At 32.9% G+C, this 24,207-nt stretch overlaps 1 protein-coding gene across 6 annotated transcripts in view; it reads left to right on the top strand.

The window, feature by feature from the left end:
• EPHA5 (EPH receptor A5) overlaps positions 1-24,207 on the top strand; it is a 402,903-nt gene that overhangs the window by 22,897 nt on the left and 355,799 nt on the right. For all 6 annotated transcript variants that reach the window (XM_037829891.1, XM_037829889.1, XM_037829895.1 and 3 more), the window contains exon 2: positions 3,990-4,054. In XM_037829891.1, coding sequence (XP_037685819.1) covers positions 3,990-4,054 — 65 coding nt within the window. The remainder of the gene's footprint in view (positions 1-3,989; positions 4,055-24,207) is intronic.

Genomic DNA, 24,207 nt, shown 5'->3' with positions numbered 1-24,207 from the left:
AGTATGGCTTTATTTTAAAATATAAATAATAGAATAAAAACATTTTCCATAAAATTTCTGATATCTAATTAATGTCTTCCAGAGTAACTCTGTGGTATCAAACATTTTCTCTAATTATATTCATTAGTGACTTCTCCCAGACAAGTTTTAATTAAATTGTACAAAGAAGATCAATACTCATTGTGTATTCATTGCAATTTACAACAAGCATATATACTGTTCAGAGCAATTTAATTACAGTAATTGTACAACAGAAGATACGTAGTGACTGTGCCACACTACTGCCAAAAATCTCCCCCTTTTTTTGTAAACTCAGTAATGAAATTGAGAAATGAACTTCTGAAAATTCACATTTATTTAACTCCTCTGACTAAGTTTCTGATTTCCACATAACTAGCTTAAGTAGTTTGGAAAACGGAAATATTAACATCAATGACCTAGTGATTTTTCATGCATGCTATCATGAATGTTGAGGAATTATTACAGCATAAGTAAGAGCATGCATGATATTAGTTATTTTTGGTTATGTGTAAAATAATTCAGGGGTGTTGGGAGGTCAAGATACTCTATTTTTCAATTTCCCTAAATAAGAGTGAAGTGCTTTTATTATTTTTACTTCCTAAGATAAGAGTATGTTTTTGTCCCTAAGAAATGCCTCCAAATATGCTATCTTCTGTTAATGAAGATCGTGCCACTGTTACACAGTACAAAGAAATGCAAAATAGAGCATTTCTAATAGTATTAATAAATATAAGTCAGGATTTCTCAACCCTGGCAGTAGTGATGTTTTGGACCAGATAATTCTTTGATGTGGAGGGTATTTCTGTGCAGTGCAGGATGTTTAGTAGGCTCCTTAGCCTCTACTCACTAGATGCCAGTGGCAACTACTGCCCTCCAAGCTGTGACAACCAAAAATGTCTCCAGACATTGCCACATGTCTGTGTTGAGTACCACTGGTGTATGCTGATTTAGCCATACACTCCTGATATACCCACTTATCCTGTTATTCATTCATAAGACAAACAACTGTTCAGCTGTTCTGAATGCAGGCTAGGTGCATTGGCATAAGTCAGCATGGGCCTTCCCTTAAAGACACCAATACAATTCTATGTATTCAGTATTTTAGAGATAGAACCTGGGTGCTAATAGAATATCCATTAATAATTTCTAACCTAGATTTAGAAAAGAGGTTGTCCTGGAGAAGGTACTTTCTGAAATATGTTTTAGAAGATAAATGAAGAGTTAGCAATTGGGGAAAGGAAAAGGGTGTCTGGGACAGTTAAAACAGCATGTACAGAGATTGGAAGTGTAAGAAAGCTGTATGTGTGTGTGTGTACGTGCATGTATGAAATGTCAGTAATTTTCTCTTAGGCATCAAAGTCCAATTTACTCTGCACTTAACGAAGACATTTATAATAATCTTCAAGATGATTGCCTAAAACACTTAATTTTCCTTTTTTTCCTCAATGTCCAATTCAGTAAAGGTATACAGGAGTATCTTCTTTGCATTGTGAATTTTAAGAAATCATTTTCCAGGAGAAAAGCACTTTTATACAATGGAGGAAAGCGACATACATGTACATTCCTACAAACTTTCTTATCCATTTATCTGAAGAGCACTTTTTGAGTAGATCACCATAAGTAAGATAATATAGATTCCTATTTTAGTTATTTTCATGTTTTGTTATATATTCCAACACTAAAAACTCCCATTAAACTGTATGAACAGCCAAGTAGTGTTGGAGGTCATTAAAATACTTTCACACTCACATATATTTCCAGCCAAAATATTAAAAATAATCATTCAAGATTGTAGCTAACTCAAGTTAGATGTTAGAAAGACATCTGAATTGTGTTGATAATAATGAATATTTTGAGAGGCACATATTATTAAGAGGCCTATGAGGAATATAGTTTCTCATGGCAGGCTGGTTATGATATCTTAGAATTTCTCTGCACCTCAGGATTAAGTTCAAGTTCAATGCCATCATAGTAGAACTCCTTTTAGTTTTCTGACTTGTTCTACTTTATCTAGTCTATACAGATATGCTGCTGCTCAATATCAAAGGTGAATCAAATGAATCATTAAGGTGAATAAACATAACAATTTAGGTTTTACACTCCCCTGGTATTTAGTCATGTCTAGACACAGCCCTAGTGTCCCAGAAAAACTAAAATGAGGACAAGGACATTTAAGTTTAGTGCAGCCTTATTCCCATGGAAAGCAGAAAAGCCAACAATAGAGTGAAGAGACAAGTGTATGAATCAGCTGAAAAATTAGATTTAGTGGAGTGAATGCAAGAATTTCAAAGTTATTGGGTATTGGAACAGTTTTTGTTTGGTTCGTTTGGTTTTTGTTGTTGCTTTGAACAATAGTCTTTCAGCTAGGGTATTATTCCCTTAAGAAATTGTTAATTCCAGTATTTATTTTATTATTCCCTAAAATCAATATGATGTAAGTAGGCTAAGAATGCTACAAACATTACATAGGCATGCCTTTTTACAGTTAAGGAGCCCAGAACTTAGTGACGGAAGTAGACAAGTTATTGAGTTATAATATGTATATGTATTTTGATATGGCTATTCAGGATATTTCTGTTTATTCTCTAAATTTTAAGTTGTTGGATTATCTTACTGTGATTGTTATGATGGACAGGTTACTTGGTTTATAAGGTATGTTTTCTTATGTTGTACTTGTGTTTCTTTAATTTGTGTTGTGAAATAAAATGATGGCTAATAAGACTTAAATGTACCTCATTTCTATAACATGTAGAAAATTCCAGTGAAATTTGGTGTATTGAAATATGTGATTCTGATTTCTTCCATCATATTAATTTTATCATCTATATTCTTATAGAATTATTATGACACATTTTTCAACCTATTAATTCTTATTCCTTCAGTATCTCATACTTACACGTACAGAAATAATCATCCTTTTAGAATAGGTGGCATTTGAAGCTACTGGCTCTTGAGTATAGTTTAAAGAAGCTTCCATATTTCTGACCGGGGATAACCCAGTTGGTTCCCTTTTGCGCCCATTCATCATGCTCTTGCAAGGTGATTTAGTTGCATAGTGGACCAGGTAGATCCATTTGGGTTAGTTTGGAAAGGTCTTTGATCCAGGTCTTAACCCATTTTGACAAGATAGCACCCTTTAAGCTATTTTGATTTTCCCAGAACAGTGAATGAACCTGTTGAAATGTAAACACTGTGTGTGTGTGCATGTGTGTGTACATACTTAGCCATAACTTCCTTTTGCCATGATGATATTCATAATTCTATCTCAAGAGTTACCCTTCTGGCAATGATTGAGGGCTATTTAAAAGAAATGCAGCTGTCAGTTCTGCACGAAGCACATTTCATACTATGGTTACCTCGAAATAGAGGTATCGTTGGGGAATGCAATGGACCCTTAACTATAGCAACAGTCTCGAGAGCTGCTGTAATTTCCTTGTCTTGGTTAAGGGTGTGGAGATTTATTTCTTAATTAAACTTGCAATTTGGATTACAGATTTAAGTTAATACCACAAAAATGTTATAAGCCTGGAAATTATTTATTGCTGTTTAATGTAAATTATTTGTTAATTGCTTCATAACAGCTTTCCAGAATAAAATACAATACATTTAGCCATAATTTTATGGCTGCGGCTTAATTCCAAGACCTACCTTTTAAAAGGGAGCATGGGCCTTTCTTTTTTGTGGGTCTTTTTTCCTTTTTCTTATTATTAGTTATTTTCCTTTATTCTTGTTTGGCAAAAAAGCATTTAGGAGAGTGACTCATTTGTATGTTTTTGGCTATAATTGTATTCCAATGTTTGTTCAAAATTGCTTGTTCTTTTATGTCCTTATAATGTTTTTTTAAAAAAATTGAACCTCTTACATTATTATAGTGAATACTCAATCTAATCGCAGTTAAGCAATATGCACTCTCATATTAGTGATGCATTTTTATATATTTCACTCAGTTTTGTTTTTTTCTCTTTCAGTGAATTTATTGGATTCACGCACTGTCATGGGGGATCTTGGATGGATTGCTTTTCCAAAAAATGGGGTAAGCATTTATGAGATTTTCCCCTCTTTGTCTTTTTTAAATTTTTTTTTTCTCTGTTCATGGTTTGTATACAGTGAACAGCATTTTTAAAAAAAACATGGAATTTGGTTTTTTTATTAAATCAATTAACTCCCTATTCCCAACCTCTACACTGTTCTCTATTAACCTGCATTCTAGATTCTGATTTATGAATTTGCCTATTCTAATTATTTCATATTAGTGATATCATACAATATTTGTTCTTTGTGTATGGCTTATTTCACTTAACATGTTATCTTCAGGTTTCATCCGTGTTGTTTGTTTCATGTTATCAGAACTTCATTCCTTTTTATGGTTGCATAATATTCCATTGTGTGTATATATCTCATTTTGTTTATCCATTCATCAGTTGTTGGACAATCTGGGTTGCTTCTCTCTTTTGGCAACTGTAAATAATGTTAGTATGAACATTGGTGTGCAAATGTCTGTTTGACTCCTTGCTTTCAGATCTTTTGGGTATATACATAGAAGTGGGACTGCCTAATCATGTGGTAATTCTGTACTTAACTTACTGAGGAACTGCCTATGATTATTTGGAGGTTTTATAGATCCCAGTATAGTATGATCTGTAAGTTAATCAATTCTTGTGCGTGTAAACCTTTTATAAGTAAAACCTTTTGATTAGGTTATTTCAGTTGAGGTGTGCCCCTAGGGGGGTCTTAATCATCTTACTGGAGTCCTATATAAACGGGATGAATATGGAGAGAGACACAGAGAGAAAGTCCCAGGAGCCAGAAGGTGAAAGCAACAAAACCCATAAGAGAAGGGAGAGAGCAGCAGACACCACCATGTACCTTGCCATCTGGCAGAGGAGTCCATGTATTGTCTTGATGACACCTTGATTTGGACATTTCCACAGCCTCAGAACTGTAAGTTTGTAAGATAATAAGTCTTCCTCAGTGGCTGCACCATTATATATTCCCAGAGTATCAATGAAAGAGTGTTCCTATTTCTCCACATCCTCTCCAACACTTGCGATTTTCCCTTGTTTTTTTTTTGATTGCAGTCATTCTAGTGAGTGTGCAATGGTATCTCATTATAGTTTTGATTTGCATTTCCCTATTGGATTCACATACTGTCATGGGGAATCTGGGTTGGATTGCTTTTCCAAAAAATTGGGGTAAGTCTTTATGAAATTTTCCTGCTATCTTTTGTTTTTTCATTCAAATGTAAAATGAAGGAAAACTTTTAAATTATATTTTAATATATATGTACTTAATTGGTATAAAGTATGCATTATTACCCTCAATGCCAAACTTTACTGCTTATATGGTTTAATTTTTTTTTCCTCCAGATAAGCCTTTTGATAAGGTTTTACATTGAGTTTCTTATACTTTTTCAGTGCCGCCCATTATGATCTGCTTCTGGCAATAATAGAAATTCTTAAGAATGAAACTAAATAATAGGAAGGAGGCCTCAAAAATTCTATTCTCATCTCTATTTTGTTTTTAGATACCCAATTTGGGGATTTTCGAAGAGGACTCTGTCCTATCAAAATCAGGACTCAATTTCTTCAAGTCTCAACTTTCCCATTAAATGTCAAATGTGTAATAGTAACTTCCAAGCCTAGTACTTTAGCATAAGTTAGAAAAAAACCATTATAAACATCAGTATTTTCTTCAAAGGTAAAAGTTGTGTTTTATATAGATCCCATTTCAATTAAAATTATGAAAGCATTCTAGAATAGGTGCACAAACTTCATAGGAATTCACTTGTCTGTTATTCTGACCAAATCTGCTGAATAACAGTAGACCCAAAGATTCCTTCTAAAACAAATTTTTCTCACAGCTTCCTTCTCTCTTTTTCTGCTTGATCTTAGAAGCTATTAGGATCATTCAGAATAATTAATTCATTTGAAGGATGTTTCAGAATATTTACTTTTTAAGTCATATGTACAAAAATGGAAATTCACTTGTTTTCTGACTAGGAAGAAAGAATAAATAATTACTTAGTGGAGACTTCAAAACAGGAGTTTGTGGCCTTCCTTGTATTATTGTGACTTTGTATTATTTTCTTATTTCTTTGATATAGAGAGCCCATGTAGTTAAATTTGAACTTGAAAATAACTAAGGTTTAGATTAGTCAAAATGGCCTGTGGATGTATCATTAGTGTTTTAAGTGGGTAGCTTTGCCCACTTATCGGTACACATCTTGAAGACGTAATTTTCCTCCTAATTATATTAAAGTTTTTTTCAGTCACTTTCTGGAATGTTTAATGTTGATTAATCTATTGAGTGTAAGCATAGATATAAAGAGTATTGTTTCCTGGGAATTTTTAGCAAGTGTTTTCAAGCTTGTTCTTATAAGAATAAAATTAACAGTTATGGTGTTTGTTTAGAGCAGATTTTGTTCTTACGTCTTAGAAATTCCACTATTGTTCTTTTTTTCCATATGTTGTTGTTACAATGTCACAAGATGCACCTGCCTCCTGTGCTTCGGGGGAACCACACTTTTTCCCACTGAGTTTGCTGTACTTCCTGTAGCACATAATGGGAAAGCCTCTGTTTTCCCCTGAGCATCATCACTGAGTTCTATTATATAGTCTGCTTTTATTTTTGCTTTATTTTCTTCTCCTACTCAAATAAAAAAGGCAAATATTATTTGGAAATCTTTTCTTGTGCTTAATCTTAGAAGCTATTAGGATCATTCAGAATAATTAATTCATTCGAAGGATGTTTCAGAATATTTACTTTCTAAGTCTTATGTACAAAAATGGAAATTCACTTGTTCTCTGACTAGGAAGAAAGAATAAATAATAGCTTTACTTAGTGGAGACTTCAAAACAGGAGTTTGTGGCTTTTCTTGTATTATTGTGACTTTGTATTATTTTCTTATTTCTTTGATATAGAGAGCCCATGTATTTAAATTTGAACTTGAAAATAACTAAGGTTTAGATTAGTCAAAATGGCCTGTGGATGTATCATTAGTGTTTTAAGTGGGTTCACTTGAATCAAGAAAAACTTGAGCTGGATTTTCTGTTAACATTTAGATTTTGGCAAAGTGTGTGGGTGTGTGTGTGGGGGGGGTCTGGTGTATGAATCTCTATCCCCAAAATAAAGGGCAAAAATGAGGAGAAACATTTGAACCCCATTAATCTGTCTCCTACATTTTGGTTATGATCACAGTGGATTTTGCCAGGATCTTGTTTTGCCTTTGCTTCTTATTGAAGGAGAAAAAAAATAATGACAAGCACTGAGTCCTACACTGAACATGGTGAGGCTAATAAAGATTAAAGTAATGATGAAGTGTGTAAAAAAAAAAAAAAAAAAAGAAAAAACATTACTGGATATAGAAAAGCTCTTTATTTGGAGAGTGAAAGAAAACAACTCTAAAGGAAATTAATATTATACAATATAAAGCAAATGCCAGCATAATGAAGAATCCAGCTTGATCCAAAGTAGCTTTATATTCATTATTTTTTTAGAAAAACAAAAAACACGCCATCCAATTCATAAGTTAATTAAGATGAATAATTTAAGGAATTCAAAATAGTCCTTAAGCACACACTGAAGTTTAGATGAAGCAAAATTTTGCATTTAGATTTCCCACAAGGAAGCTTAGCACTTATTAAGGAAGTTCTTTAAAATGTCCAGCTCTGCTTCTGCATATGAAACCAACGTTGTATTTAGTCTTTGATATATGCAGATATGTTGAATGTATTAGCAATTGTCACATGTATTATTGCAAAGTAGACATGATACATACATGTATTATTGTTTCATTATGTATCGTTCTGAGTATTCGCTCAAAGTCAGTATGGAATAATGCAAGTATTTTCTTCTTTGGAGGCTTTCAAAACACTTTTCTCATATTATAGGGAAGATCATGAAATTTGAACAGGAAAATGACCTTTATCCATGATATTCTCTTCTTAATCTCCTGTCCTTACCTTCACCCCATCTGGCTAGCTAAAACTTCATCCTTTGGATCCCAGCTTAAGTACTACCTTTTCAGGGAAGTATGGCTCCAAGACTAAGTCTGACCCTCCCTTTAGCAGATCATGCTGTGAAATCTTTCTTCTTCACTCCATCCTAAACCTATCGTTTTATTTTTAATCCAGAATGTAATATGTATACCTATGTTATCCATACTCTTTATCTTGTTTAGCTGTGTACACAGACTCTTAATTCTTCTGATTTGTTCCTTTTTTGGATTATTTCTTCCACTTGTCTTAAAATATGCAAGGAACACAAACGTGGATAAAGAGTTTCAGGCGATTTCTAAGGAGTCGTATACACATTACTAATACCTCCCCTATAATGTAACGCACCTGTGCACAAACTTGCACTAACCAACCTTCTCCCAGGTTAATTACCACCTGTCTCATATTGGATCCTATACCTTTCTTAAACCCCCTGCATTTTATGGGAACTCTCAGTGTCTATCTAAATGTCTCTCTGGCAAACGATATATTCCATGTAAAATCTGGGCCTGAATCCTTTTCCATCTGAAAAAAAAAATCTTCCCTCATTGGTATTTTCACTAGTTTCTGTATATAAACATGATTTTTTTTTTTTTAAACTTTCTTCTTCCTAATCATTAATGAAGATGTTAAAAATGACTGGGCCTTGCAAAGGTCCCTGAGTCCCAAAACCATGTATTTTTCTGTGTGGCTTGATTGTTATTTATCATGATTCTTTTTTTTTTTTTTCTAAGTTATCCTTCAGCTGTTTTCAGTTCATGTGCCAGTGCTTCCATGCAAGTCAATTTGAATTAATTTTGCAAGCAAAATGCTTTATGGTTCTGAGTACATAATCTCCTTCTCCCACAGAGAAAAAATATACTGTAATCATCCAGCATTCCTGTTGATTATTTCCATTAAAGGCAGCAGGGGAAGAGAGAATGCTCAAGCCTCCCACCTTGTGTGAAGTTTTCTGAGGCTTTTGCTATTCATTGCCCTATTCTCTTTTTCTTTCCGTTATGCTGTTCGGTGCTTGCACTAATGTAGGAAATGATAGTCCAAACCACTCAGCCTGGAATCTTGGTCCTCTTGAGTCTAGTATTTGTGATCATATATCCCACTACTCTTTCACCCAAATTAACTTATTTCTTTCTTCTGAACTCCCCAAAGGATTCATGTAAATTTCTACCTCTAGTCTTTTGCACACGATTACTTGAAATACTCCACCTCCTGCCTCCCATACAACCCATCCTAATGCCATTAATTTTTTAATGCCCAGCTCAACTTATACACCATGAAAACTTCAATTATCACACAGGAAGGATGAGGATGACCATTTCTTAGGCTGAATCGGTATAGCACTTATGTATTGAACACATTTAATTACCAATTTGTATTGTTACAATTTGAATTTGTAGTGTTACCGATTCTTTGTGTGAATGTCATAAGCTTCTCTTGTGTAGAGACTTTTTGTTTTTATCTAACATGTTGCCCTGTGCCTCAAATATAAATTTTTATTAAATAAATCTGTTACTGATTGATACCAAATTAGACATAATAATTTTTACAACGCAGTGGTTATTTGACCTAAAAGGCTGCAAATGCAGCTGTGAAAACAGATGAAGCTTGAATTTAGGGTTCTTATTTATTTGGTGTCATGCAAATCTGATCCAGGAGAAGGTTATTTATTTATACAACATACTGATTTAAACAAAGGACTATTATGTATCAAGCACTAATATTACAATGGTGAACAGGACCCAGTTCCTCTCCTCAATTATTCAAATAGATAAATTATGAATGGTGTCCTCTAGGGTTGTTAAACCACAATCTGCACAAACATATCTAAAAACTCTTGGGCCCTCTCCCGTTGAGCTCAATCCAAATTACTAATATATTAATGTCTGTCTCCTTAAAGGCAGTATGCGTAACTTGGAGACTTTAAAATCAACTAATCTTGATTCAAAATCTGACTTCACCCCAATCTCAGTCTCCTCAACCATGAGTTACATATATTACTACCTACTGCACAAGATTATTGTAAGGATTAGAATGTATAATACAATACAACACAATGTTTAACACAATTCCTGGCCGTAGTAAGTACTCAATATGTGTCCTTGATTTCTGTTCTTTGTTCATGTTCTTGTTTTTAATCACTGAAGAGGTGGGTAGCGATGGTGATAGACTTATAAAGTCATTATGTTTTGATCATTATCATAATCTTTTCAGTATGTTTGAACTATTTTTAGTTAAAACTTAAAAGATGGGAAAATATTCACTTGTTGAGTAAAACATCTCAATAATTTTTTAATAAAGACTTGAGGGGTTTTTACCAAAATCCACCTTAGCATTTTCTCAATAGTACATGTATAAAGTTTCCTAGAACATTCAAATGTTTTTCAGTGATGAACAATTCATTTTCACAAATCAACCTGGAATGCACAGTAATTGCAGCAGGAAGGGAAATTCACAGTGAAGAAAGGAAGCAATCATCAAAAGCAGACTCAGGAATTTTAATTTTACAGATTTTTTGATGGTGGGCTTATACAAACCTATGGAAACAACACCCTTTCACCTGGAAGGCCGTTTTGTATTGCATCACTTTGCCCTGACCTAGAGGAGGAATACAGTGATGAGCAGCTACATGATAATAAGCTTGAACTTCAAAACAACTTAGGTATTGTCCTGCTTTTTCTTTTTAAGTAGTCAGGGTATGGGAGAAATATTTCATTTAGATATGATTAAGATAAATTACATTTACAGAAAAAGTTTATAAGAGGTGTTCTGTATTTGTAAGTTGTCCAGATAAATTGAGCTGATTTAGTTATTGATTGTCCTATTGGTCAAATTACAGTTGGTTTCAAGTAGCATGAACTGACTTCAGCTAGCTTAAGGGATAAAAAGGGATCTATTGTTAACTCATACAACCAAGGTCAATTGATTCTTGAAATCATGGAACCAAAGTATTGGACAAGCTCCTGTGGAACAAGCGGTGATCTCCCTTGCTTTCTTCTGCATACTTCTAACTAGTCATTTCCTTCATTCTCTCCCCGCAGACCAGATTTCTTTGCCTCACTTTGCACATAGCTTCCCCACAATTCCAAAACTGATCTCCCATATTAAAGAGATCAGTTCAGACCAGCTGGTAATATTTCAAATCCCACGTTAAAAGATTGTGATGCATTCCACTTGGTTCAGCTGTCCATCACTGATGCAAAGGACTGTAGCTGGGATGGAAGAAGAGGATGGAATCTTGCAGGGTAAGGCTGGCTGGCTGTCAGTGGCCATTTCTGCAGTAAGCAGAACAGGGTAAAAAAAAAAAAAAACGTTTGGACTTCCTCCCAATTGGTGTCTCTTAGGAAATCTGATGAGGAAGTATTTCCCTAATACAAATTTATTTTTCCATGTAAAGTCAGCTAAGTTATAAAAGTAATTATTAATGTGAAGTAATTTACTTTGAAGATTTTCAGTGAAATGAGTTGCTAGGGTGTGTTATAACCTTAATATCTCTAAAGCTTGACTTCTAAATACATGTGAATTTTACCCAGCACTTAATATTTTTAATTCATCTGTTTTATTTAAATTATTTTTGATAATTCTATTTAATTGGTCTATTTGATTTATTTAAACTCTTAGTAATACTTATCTCACTATTCTTACATTTTTGTCTTCATTGCAGTCGCTGATTACGTCTTTTGTTTATCATCATTCTTTTCTTTAATATAAATATCTTTATTCCTCCATGCCACTTTGCATAATATTCTTATGCACCCATCTACCTCTGGTTATTATGAGTAGACATAATACTAATAATACCCTATTAGCTCATTGTTTCCTTAGAACCCTAGAAAATCACGCTTGTGATTGCTGATCTGTTTCTGAAAGTCCCTATGCAGCAGCATTTACAGTCAAGTCTCTTGCTTAGAAGGAACTTATAGATACGTATAAATAGAAACAAAAGAGGAAGGGAACCTTTACTGTCCACTTATACTGCCCTTCTTACATGGGATATGCTTGCAGAATCTCAACACTCCAATGTCATTATGGATATTTAATAATACAGTTTATGAATCTATATTCACTTAGCAAACATGTGCAAATGTGGTTACATTTCTTAACATTTGAACTAGAACACAGAAAATGGAAATGGTGTGCATATACTTTACAAATATCTAACTTAGCCTTTCATGCATTCCACTCTATATTATATACATCAGGATAGGACAGTTTCCAAAGCTGTTGGAGAATTTTATTTTAAACAGTTTTGGATAGTTGGGCATGTATGGTGTTTTAGTAGATTACAGCATGCAAATGTATAATAAGTCAATGAATCGTGGTCACTGCTGTGATTACAAATTATCATGATAGTGTAGGATTATTTAGTTCATGTCACAAATCCTTCCATACTGCATAATTAAAGGCATAACCGAGATTATAATCCTGAGAGAGAAAGTCGTTTCATTAAATAGCTGTCTTCCTTTTACTGTTTGCTTTATTTTGATGCCAGCTTGAATAATGGAATTTTTAAAGTAATTAACTGTAGTGATAATAGATTGCATTTATCTCTACTTATACTTTTGGGTTTTTTTATTTTTTACATTCTCAAAATATAGAGATTAAGATCATTATGATAAAAAGCAACATATATAATTTCAATGCTAATATCAAGAAAATGAGTGTGGCTCCAAAACACAGTTTTAGAATCTCATTAATCTGGAAGGTTGAAGCTATCAATGTCATCAGATGTTGATAGTGCTTTTTAGGTAGCTAATCATCAGCAATTTTCATGGTAGAATGGATGACTGTCATTAGTAGCTGAAGTTAATTTCTGACATCCACGTATAATGTGTGTCCTTTGAAGGTAGAAATGGACATGCATACACAATATCATGTAACCATTTACTAAAATATGAATTGAAATGAAGATTTTCTCATGCATGTGCCTCTGCTTCTTCAAATGGAAGATGGAATGTAGTTGTAGAAAATAATAAATGACACAGAATTTTATTGTTTGGAGTGCTACATAGTATTAGTTCAGGTGTGGTGAATATGTTGCAATATAGTTTTAAGAAATTTTTTTAGTAAATTTAGATAGGGTAAAACTGTAGAACAACAATAGTAATACAACAGCAACAACGAACAATAACAACGGCAACTTGAGTCCATACTGAGTTAAATATCTGAGTTGGTCCAAGCCATTTAACATCTCAGTTTATTTATCTATCAAAAAAGAGTGTTGATAATTTTTAAAATTCTTTCTAATCCCCAAATACTATGCTTTTATGGTTCAAGAGTTTGAATTGAAATCTGACATGATAATTATAAGTACAAAGGTGTTAATACTAGACTTAGTTCGTATTTGGAATTTGCATGAAGTTAATGAAGAAATCACTTCTATTGTTCTAGTGGAGTGATGAAGTCTGAGAATTGAGGTGCCAATCAGTAAAATTTAAGAATTCAGGTGCTAAACTGCTATCTCTGTTTTTCTAATGAGTAAAAAGATATAGTGTGGGTGAACAAAGAAAAGGCAGGGAACATGGGAGAGGTCTGTCTCTTGCTCAAATTCCACATCCCATCAAGTGAATAGGTATTTTCTTAACAAGTTAAGGATGCAAATAACTTAAGGAGGGCTAAAACTCCTGAACTGATTCCAAACGTTTCTTAAATGGATGTTTCACTAAAGATTGTCAGAGACGGGAAAATAAGTGTATTTGGCAAAAATTGTTTTATTCTCGGATAAATTTGAATAACATTAAGTTAAACTAAATTTAACAGAGAAGGCCAACTTGTAAAATCCTATGGAAAGCTATATTGGATTAGTATCTTCTGAAAAAAAAAAAGTCTTTTTATGCATTACACATGCAAATGGATTTTTGTAACTACAACTTTGACTTGGAATTATATGTGTTTATATTTAATCTTGAAATCATGCCTTTGAACTTCCTTTTTTTGATATAGTTGTGAATTCATTCATTCATTCATCTAACATTTATCCAACAAATCATGTGCTAGAATTATGCTAGGCACTCAGAATAAAAGATTTAGTAGCTATTCATTGCTTCTAACAAGGTCGATTAATTGATATATCATTATATAATTAAATGCATAAAGCAGTACAAGTCCTGTAAAAATTTATATACTTATATAATTTTACATATTATGTGTATATATGTATATATACATATAAATTATTAAGGTTATGAATTATTTTTATAGCTAACAAAATTAAATTATTCTGAGCTCCAAATTCAGATGACTGGCATTTAAATATTTGATCAAAATTTAAGATAATTAAATAGCTAATACTGATATTTTCTATGGACTCTGGAAAACATAATAAGAATTTCTTATATTCTATGATATGCTAGGCTTCTTTTGCAGTATTTATAAAACCTCAGAAGTTGAAAAATATTTTTCTTATTTGCATTAATGATGTCTTTTTTTTCCATTGCCAGTGAAAATGTTAATTGTCAAGCCATATTTTCCAGAATGCCTATTTTCTAAATGTTAAATTATTACTCAAGAGAGTGACTTAGCTTTAGGTGATATTCAGTTAACAATTATTAAAATATATTTTTAATTAAATATTAAATGCCAAAAAACCTGCATGGTTGAAACCTGGATGTTGGCTGTGTCAGTTGGGTGATAATAAACTCAGTTTTATTTATTTTTAACTGCAAATTGAGTCAGTTATTATTTTGTGAGTAGTTTCCTATCATTTAGCTACAACCACAGGAAGATTTTTAAGTTTAGCTCATTTTTACAATGGTCTTTTGTAAATTAGGCCAAGTAGGTCAATTGCTAAATCTTTCTAGAGATGAGAATATTGACTTAACTCATAGAAGAACTGGAAGAGAAATATTAAATACTGCATAAATACTTTATATCTTCATAGTTCTGAATGTCATCTGAAGAGGATGACAGTTTACCACCTGTATTACATATATGATTGCATCTGCACTTGAAAACAGATGCAAATGCAATATTGAAAACTCCTCTTTAGAAGTGTCTCTTCAAAATATATGTAAAAAGGCAAGTAATGGTTTCTGATATCTTATAGGATAAATCAGGAGTTTCAGAAAAATAAATTCATGAAGGACAATAATCTTTTCATGTGGCTTTCTCTTTGCAGTTTAGTCTTTTATTACATTTAGTAGGTTTTCCCCCATTGAATACTATGGGTTCCCCTAATATATTCACTAATTTATGTTGAGAGCTCACAGTGTAAAACAATATATTCCATCATAAGCGATAGCTTAAAAACTTTCTTAGTTATTTAAATCTCCAGTATTATCAGTGCTCTAGTTAATAAGAACTGTGTTGTGAATTAAACAGTGAAATCTGAGGTGTTAATTTCATCTATGCCAATAGTTATTTTTTTCTACAGCTGTTGTTTTTAATTGCTCATTTTATTTATTGAATTTGTACATCCTTTTACTTATGAATTAATTTTCAATAGCATATACCCTTAAAAATATCTACCTGCAAATTTATTAAAATGTTATGAGGAATACAACAGTGGGATTTATTTTGTTATGATTTCAGAGGGAAATGCATTGTTTACTAATAGTGAATGAAAGTTCTTACCTCCCTGCCATACCCAACAAATTTCACATCCATCGTTTGTTGCAACTATACTCTGAAGTGAATTTGTGAATCACCAATGAGAAAGACATTGAGTAATGTTAAGTAAATCTAAAAGTATTAAATGTTTCATTTTTAAATGTCATCAAATTTGTGTTTTCTATTTAAAACAATTCAATACAATTTTTATTATCTCTCCTTTAGTATTATAATTCCTTCATCCCCTCTGGGGTATTGAACCTTTCCTGAAGCATAACATTTCTTTCCACTTTACTTGTACCTCTGTTATCATGAATCTCTACAGGCTTTTCAACCCAATTCTGTTTTCTATCTCTCTGATCTATTTCATAATTGGTAAAAGTGTAATGTAAGGCTTAGCTTTGAGACAAATCAATTTTAAGTTAATATTTGTGCATTATTCATTAGTTACTGATGTTACAAGCTTCTTTTTAAGTATTTCTTAAACTCTTCTTAGAATTTTCATATACTTGGTCAAATAAAATCTTAAACTTGGATTGTTAATTAAACTAGTTGCCATAGTGTTGTCAAAGTGCACAACTCATTGTCAAAGCACAAAGTTCATTTATTTCTAAGAATACTTACCCTATGCCATTTAAAACCTTAAATATGATCCCAGTAAGAATGTTTTTTACATTGTTCTGTGGCACCCGTAAGTATAGATATGATCCATTACCACTATATGATGATGAAGAAATATTCCTATTCATGCTGCCATTACAAAGCCACTATGACCTCAAAGTTTTTACGCATCAGTTTAATGAAAGTTTTTTAGAATGTGCCTAGAATTCCAAAACCCTATAGCATACTGCCTCATATATTTATCTCCTAACGCTATAAGAGAAACTTTATTTTTTTCCCTTATAGCTCTTATCAAAAGCCTGACATTATATTATGTTATATAATAATATCTCTATTGTATGTCTCCTATGATATCATACTAGTTATATGAGGAGAATGAGATTATCATCTTGTTCACTGTATGTCTTCATAGCATAGAAGGTGATCAATATCACTGTTAAATGAAAATATGAATGAAGGCTTAAGATTTCTTCAGCACGTGCTTGATTGGAAAGGAAATTTTTCTTCATTGGCAGAAATAGGAATTCAGGTCCCTGAGACTGTGCAAAAGAGCTATGATCACCAGATAACCACAGTTACAACTTTGAATGTGTTTCTTATAGAAATGATATAATATCCATTCATTATATATTACATATATTGATAGCCTTTTATAGGACCTATGGTCTTAGGAACCAAATTTCTCTTAATAAAAGTGTTTTATTATGGGGATATGATTTCCAAGTTTCAAATAGGTTTAATTATAAGTAAAATGAGTGTGCAACCTTTTCATAAGCTTAACTGCTTAAACACATTTTATCCAATCAACTGATAAAAATTAAGTGCTAAATAATGAATATATGCCCTTAAAATTATAAATTAAGTGCTACATAATGAATATATGCCCTTAAAATTAAATATTAATACACTGGTTTAACTGTTTTCAGCTTTGCTGAGTCTCTGCATGAAATGCCAGACACTGCCTTTGTTAATAAATGAATTTACATAAGCTTACACATCAAATATTTTGTACAGTTTACCATGAAAGTCAGACCAAATCCATTCTGGAAAGCATTGCTCATTCCTGGAATTATATATTAGTTGTATTCTTCATCAACCAGTGATGCCAGGATTTAAAAGTCAAACTCAAAGCAATCCCCAAATTAAAATCTCTACCCTCAATTAACACTATCATTTAATTAAAAACTAGAATTTTGATTAAAAAATAAGAAGCAGTAAAGCCCCAAATAAAGAATAATTCATTAAATTGAATGCATTTTGTTTTTTGAAATACCACATTTTTCTCATTTCCTTAAGAATTAGTAAAGACTTTGTTATGGTCCATTGGCTAATGTTTGAGTGTAATGTAAAATTTACATCTTCATTTACAGAGCAGAATATCTGACTTTGTGTCCAGAATTTTTATGAACCTGCCATGCTCCCTCTGCCTTGGGTATACTTTGGAAAAATCACCTTGATCTATATGTGACTAAATTAAAGCGTGCTTGTTTCTAGAAAAAACTTTTACAGTGCTATACTTTTTACCACTATTTCTAACTCGGTGTATCTATCTAGACACTACTAGGCAGATTTATTAAATGTATTGTTTTGTGTTCTTTTTTGAAGAGTATACCAAGTCAAATACTGTTTATAGTTGATACGAAGCAAAAAGTTACTTTTCTGTAGAACAAAGCAAGCCAAATAGAATACAGTTACAGAGTATTAATATAAGGATGCCTAGAGCAAGTTGGGGCTGACTGCATAAATTTAACCTTAAGACATTTATCCAAGTTTCAATCAGTGCTTAGGCTCAGCAAATTACAATCTAAGTGAAATTTTAGTATGAGAACTTAATGGACTGTAACTTCTCCTTTGTACTTAGAGCCCTGTTGGTGATACTGATGACCAATTCACCTTCTCTTTTTTTCCCAAATCTCTGTCAGACTTGGAAACATATCTGGACTTAGGCCCAGACCCAGAAACACACACACACAAACACAAACATACACACACACTAGTATTTGATACTGAAAAACACATAACATATGTCCAGGACTAAATGTATAAACATGTCAGAAGCCTTAATAAAAACAGCCTATGCTAGAATACTATGGAAGAATTCTCTGGGAATAATGCTACCCTAAATTTGAATCCATATCTTAGTCCATGGACAACTGACTATATTTTTAGTTCTGGATCTTAACTTCTCTACTGGATATGATGTACTTCTCACTTTACCTTTGGGACCTTCATTCACTGTTTCAACAAAATAGCATTTATTGCAAACCTGTTTTTTTTTTTTTTTTTTTTTTTTTGCTAAGTACTGTGTACATCATAAATAGAGGAATGAAAGGCAACTTTCCACAGTTCACAGTCTAATGGAGAAAGCAAGATGTAAATAGGCATTTATCAGTGTGATGAATTATGTGGTAAAGTTTCTCATTGAATCTTTAGACTATATTGCCTTATTCCAACTTTGTGCATAGGAAAATATGTTAATTCTTAAAAACTATCAAACATTTACTATGTGCCAGTGACTGTGTTTGGCTTTAGAGAATCAAATAAGGGTGTCTTATTTCTGCTTTCAAAAGTCATTGTGCTGAAACATTTGATGGCTCTTCTTGTCACAGTGATATGTACCATTTCTGGGATTGGGTGTCTTCCAGGTTGGTACATATTGTCATAGAAGGCAAAAGTGAAGAAGGAAGCAATTTGTTTAAACAAATGCTGTGCCCCAATGTTTTTATTCCAACTGATCAATCTTGTTTAACCACACTAAAAACCAGTGAGTATTCATTATTCAAGCTAGGCTATATCTTTTTTTTTTTTTTTTTTTTGAGTCAAAAGCAGGAAGACTTTATCATGGGATGAATTAGGATTATGGTGAATTTACAGGTCGGGTCTGCTAGAGGGACAGGCAAAGGTGGCCCTTCTCTCAGTTAGCCCAGGGCAGAGCCTGTTTATCATTGTTGTCATGGCATAATTGTGGACAATGTTCTTCTCATTCTCACGTGTCCTCATTTCGATGATAAAATAGATGATGTCTTAGTTTTCCAGAGCTACTATCATAAATGACACACAATGGGTTGGCTTAAACAATGAGAATTTACTGGCTCATGATTTTGAGGCTAGAAGTCCAAAATCAATATGTCAGCAAGGCTTGCTTGCTTCTTGAAGACTGGAGTGCTCTGGTGCTTGCTGTTGTCAATCCTTGGGCTTCCTGGGCTTGTTTTTCTGCCTCCTGTCTCATGGCAGTGTCCTCTCCTCTCTCCTCTTCAGGTTTCTATGACTTCTGGCTTCTCCCTGTGTCCTTTTCATTATAAGGCCTCCAGTAATATGGATTAATGCCCACCCTGCTTCAGTTGGCCATGCCTTAACCAAAAATAACATCTTCAAAAGGTCTCATTTGCAATGGGTTCAAAACCACAGGGGCATAAAGATTAAGAACACATTTGTTGTGGTTTGTAATTCAATGTACCACAGATGGACACCCTATTTAATTGTCCAGTGACTTCCATGGTTACTCAACATACAGTGGTTGGGGAACTGAAAGGAGAATCAAAACCATCTGACTTCAAATCTTTACCATTTGAGGCGTATTAAGCACTTTGCTTACAAGCTAGGCTGTATCTTGATTAAGGGAAGAATCATTTTTTCAAGACCAGCATTTGGGGTTAGTAATTACTGAATTGCTTTCCTAAATGAGGTTAAATATATCATGAAAACATTTCTTTCATAGGGAAACATATGAATATCTGGTTATACACATGGAAGTATTGAAGTATGCTCCTCCCTGAATATTCAGTCATCACTTCCTGCCCATCTCCAGAGAAGGAAAGACTATACAGTCATGTGTGCTCCCACTTCCCTCCTGTGTTTGGGGAAGGTATTATGACCTTTTATAATTTTATGCAAACTTGCGCTCTGATTCCTCCAATTACCTGGATTATTTTCTGAGTACATTTCATTAAAGGTTTATTTGTTGCAGGGGATCTTAATTTCTTTTTTGTTTTGCATACCTTTTACCAAACAAAAGTTGAAATACGACGACAGTCTGCTTTTGTTACCCAGCCATATATATAATATATATATATACACACACACACACACACACACACACACTTATGTATCAACTCATTCAAAAACTGAAATATTATTTTGAACTTCCATTCTTATAATAGGAAAAAATTGCATGCAGCCACAGATTAAAGATTTTGAATGATTTTCCATGATGTGTAACTGTCATATAATGAATAGACTAAAGAGAGGATAGATAAAAAGGCTATTAAAAAACTGAAGTGTTAACTCTATCTATGCAAACAGGGTAAAGGAATGTCAGTCATTATGCTCACACAGACACATACACATATGTAAAAAGTCTGAATGGGATTCAAGTATCTTCAAGGAATATTGTTCTGATTTGGCTTTTAAATATGGGATTGTAACTGGGCGGGGGTGTGGACAAATTCTTACTGGGTCTCATCTTGGCCTCAGTTTAAGAATAGTTTGGTCCATTTCATTTAGCTGTCTAGAATGACTGCCAGAGGCAATCACAAATAGCAATTTTTGGAACTTAAATATGTTCAAAAACCCTAAGAAAAAGTCACAGCTAATAGTGATAAGGGCTCTTCCTCATAAAAACTGAGTTAAGACTTAAGAAAAGAGCTTGAGTTGTAAGAGAAAGTATTTAGGTCAGATGCTGGAAGGCTTGTTATATAATATTTTTGTGCAGATGGTTTTGGTGAATTTCTACTTATAGGATTTGAAAATAAGAAGCAATTCAACAAATATTTATTGAGAACTCAAACATTTTGCTGAAGGATTCAAAATATGAACTTTTGGTTTAGTTAGAGAATCAGGCACATGACAGAAGTCTATGATTCAATGTACTGTAGTCATCCAAATTCATTGGATTAGTGCTATGAACAGATTTTTATAGAAATCTGGCTTAGTGTGAGACTCACCCAGGAGAGGCAGTGTAGGCAGTGAGAGGTTAAGAGCCAGGATTCTGAAATAATATTACCTGATTCACAAATTTACATCATACTGGCTTTCCTAATCTTTCTGAGTTGAGTTTTGAAAATAATATCTTCTTTACTGGGATATGGTAAGAATAACCTATGCTAATACATGTAAAGTGTTTAGAAAAGTCTAGGCATGTATTAAGGTTTCAGTAATTTTAAAACAATTATTATTATCATATAAAATACATGTTCCTGGTTCCCAAGATTCTGCAAGGCTGAATTTGCATCTTTAAACAATTAACAAAGGAGGATATTATACAACTAATGATTAAACAAGTGTTTGGAAACCTCTGTTCTAAGCAATCCAAATTGAGATTAGGAAGAAAAAGAAAGTAGATACTTTATAATAGTATTATTAAGTATAAAAGAACAATTGAATGGATATTGGTACGAATAAAAATTTTAAAAAGAAATAAAAATAAAAATAGATAAATCAAGTTTTGCATATATAAATATTAAGCCAAAGTTTTCTGAATATGTATATATTGTTATGTAAGCATGACCCCATTAAATTGAATGAAAATTCAGTGCACATATATACTTACCTAGGAAAACCTGGCCGATATATATTAATGAGACTCAATCAGTACATCTCTTGCTGAATATTTAACTCTGTAAGCTTTAAGGTACTTTAGCTGAGGAAAAAAAATGAGATAGGTGGTTTAAACAGAAAAATAATTAGTCATTCATTTTTCATTTAGAGATTCATTTTCAAAGCTATGCTGCATAAATCAAATTCAATTATTTAAAATGAAAATACAATTTTGTAGTTATACATGCCTTATGGTTACTGATTCTATCCTTAAATACCAAAGCTTCTTTTAAAATATCTTTCACTTGACAAAAATAGTTCAGATTTAAAAAGACAACATAATTATTGAGATTTGTGATGTGGGGAAAGCATATAAATACACATTCATAGTTTCTGTTAAAGAGTTTTATAGTTATGCAGAAAACAATAAACTGTTTACAACAGATTTTTTACTGTAAAGGCCTGTGAAGTAATGTTATCAATGAGCATGCAAACTACAGGCAGGTTGTTGATATGATTAGTTTATTCTTTCATGGGCCCCTTTGTGTCAGACTTCTGTGAATTAGACAAGTATGTATTTTGCTCATTTATTAACTCTATTTAGTTAAGCATAGAGTACCTCAATATGTAAACTTATTAGAATTACAAATACTGTCATCTTCTAATTCATTTAAGTATATGCTTTGTCACCACGTAAAAGAGAAACAGAAACCAGCACATTTGGGGCAGCTTCTCAACTTTGAAAACAGTCATTAAAAAAATGAATTCTGTCAGCAATACTGTTGTATGAAGCCAAAAAGTAACTCCTTAGGGAAAGAATGTCAAGTAAGTGTTTCAGTCTTCATGGTGGGATGAAGTTATCAGCGCTAAAATTGTAGCTCTAAATTCTTGTGAAAATTAATGAATTAAAAGTCATTCAGGTCTTTGATCAAAGGAAGAACTTGATTATGAATATTGAGATCTAAAAAAATTTTTTTCCTTGGTTTTTAAAGTGTTCCCGTAAGGATATGCTTTGTTACATTTTTAAGTAATTGAATTTGTTTGCTTTGTTTTGATATGATGTAATTTTTTGAAGGGTCATGGTTAAATACGATCAAAGAATTAGAGACTCTACTGCTTATCAGACAGAGATCAAGAAAGAAACAGCACTATCTAGTCCTTCTGACTTACTGTCTTCTTTTGGGTAAAGGGGCTGTTTCCTAAAACATGAATTCATAATGTTGGTGAACTGGGGGCATTAGGGCTCATAGTCTTCTTTTCGTGGGATAAATGGAAGCAAATTGGTATTTCAGTGTTTGAACTTTATATTTAGCCCAACTAATTAGGTCTTGTTTCCTGACAAGAAAGGAATTGCAGATACCATTGTATAACTTGAATATCCTGTTTTATATGAAAATTAAACAAAAAAAGCTGGTTAGATCAAGTATCAGCATCACATGATGTAAATCATGTTTTCATTTACATGAATCACTGAAGCTTTTCAATGTTATGTTTTGACCATTTAATAAAATTTCAACAATCTTCTGAGACCTCTGTGGGTTTGCCAACTGTCACTTATCAGTAGTAATTAGGAACAGAGATCCACAGATAAATGAATCCCACAGTGATTCAAGGACTCCCCCCTTTCCACTAGATTCAATTCTCTTCACTATAAAACCTTTCCTGGAGCTGCCAACTCTTTACAGTTTACAGAAATTGAGTTTAACCTTCTCTTTCTTTCCTTGCCATTCTTCTGGTAGGAGTTATTATTGCGGGGGAGAAAAAAATATTGACCAGAACATAAAGCTGGCAACTTTTCAGGGTTAACAAACCAAGTGTTCTTTGACTAATTTGCTTCTAGAAAAGGGATAGAGAAATAACTGTCATCCAAAATTTCTTTCTGTTCCCCTGCTATAGATCCCAGCTCAGTACTGACTTTTGCAGAGAGTAAAGCAAGTGGCTCTTGGTATTTTCACTCCATTAATTAATTAATTCATTTTTACATATATACTTTCAGTAAATATGCATTGAATTTCTATAAGCCCACAGGCATTATTCTAAACACAGAATACACAAACATGCTTTCTTCACTTTGGTTTTTTTCTTTTTCTTTTTTCTTTTTTTTACATTGACGCAAGGGGAATAAATCCACTGGGGGTAGAGATATTAATAACCTGATATGTAATATAATGTAAATACCATGGAAAACATCTGCACAGAGGAGGAGCAGAGGAGGCATCAGAACTGAAACCATTAAGATCTGGTATCCTAGGAAGTGGCCACAACTTAAGCAATTATCAGACAATACCCCAACTTAGAATTTTCCAAAATATATTCTATGGAATGTTCACAAGAATGCTATATATGTACTATGAATAAAAGAGATCAATGACAATATTCTATTTTGTAAACTAACTAGGGGAGTTTGCTGCTGCTCCAGTTTGCTAAAGCTGCTGGAATACAAAATACTGTACCAGAAATGGATTGGCTTGTACAATGAGGATTTATTAGT

This window comes from Choloepus didactylus, chromosome 3 (assembly GCF_015220235.1).
Source record: "Choloepus didactylus isolate mChoDid1 chromosome 3, mChoDid1.pri, whole genome shotgun sequence".
NCBI lineage: Eukaryota > Metazoa > Chordata > Mammalia > Pilosa > Megalonychidae > Choloepus > Choloepus didactylus.
This window is presented reverse-complemented; position numbering and strand designations above follow the sequence as displayed.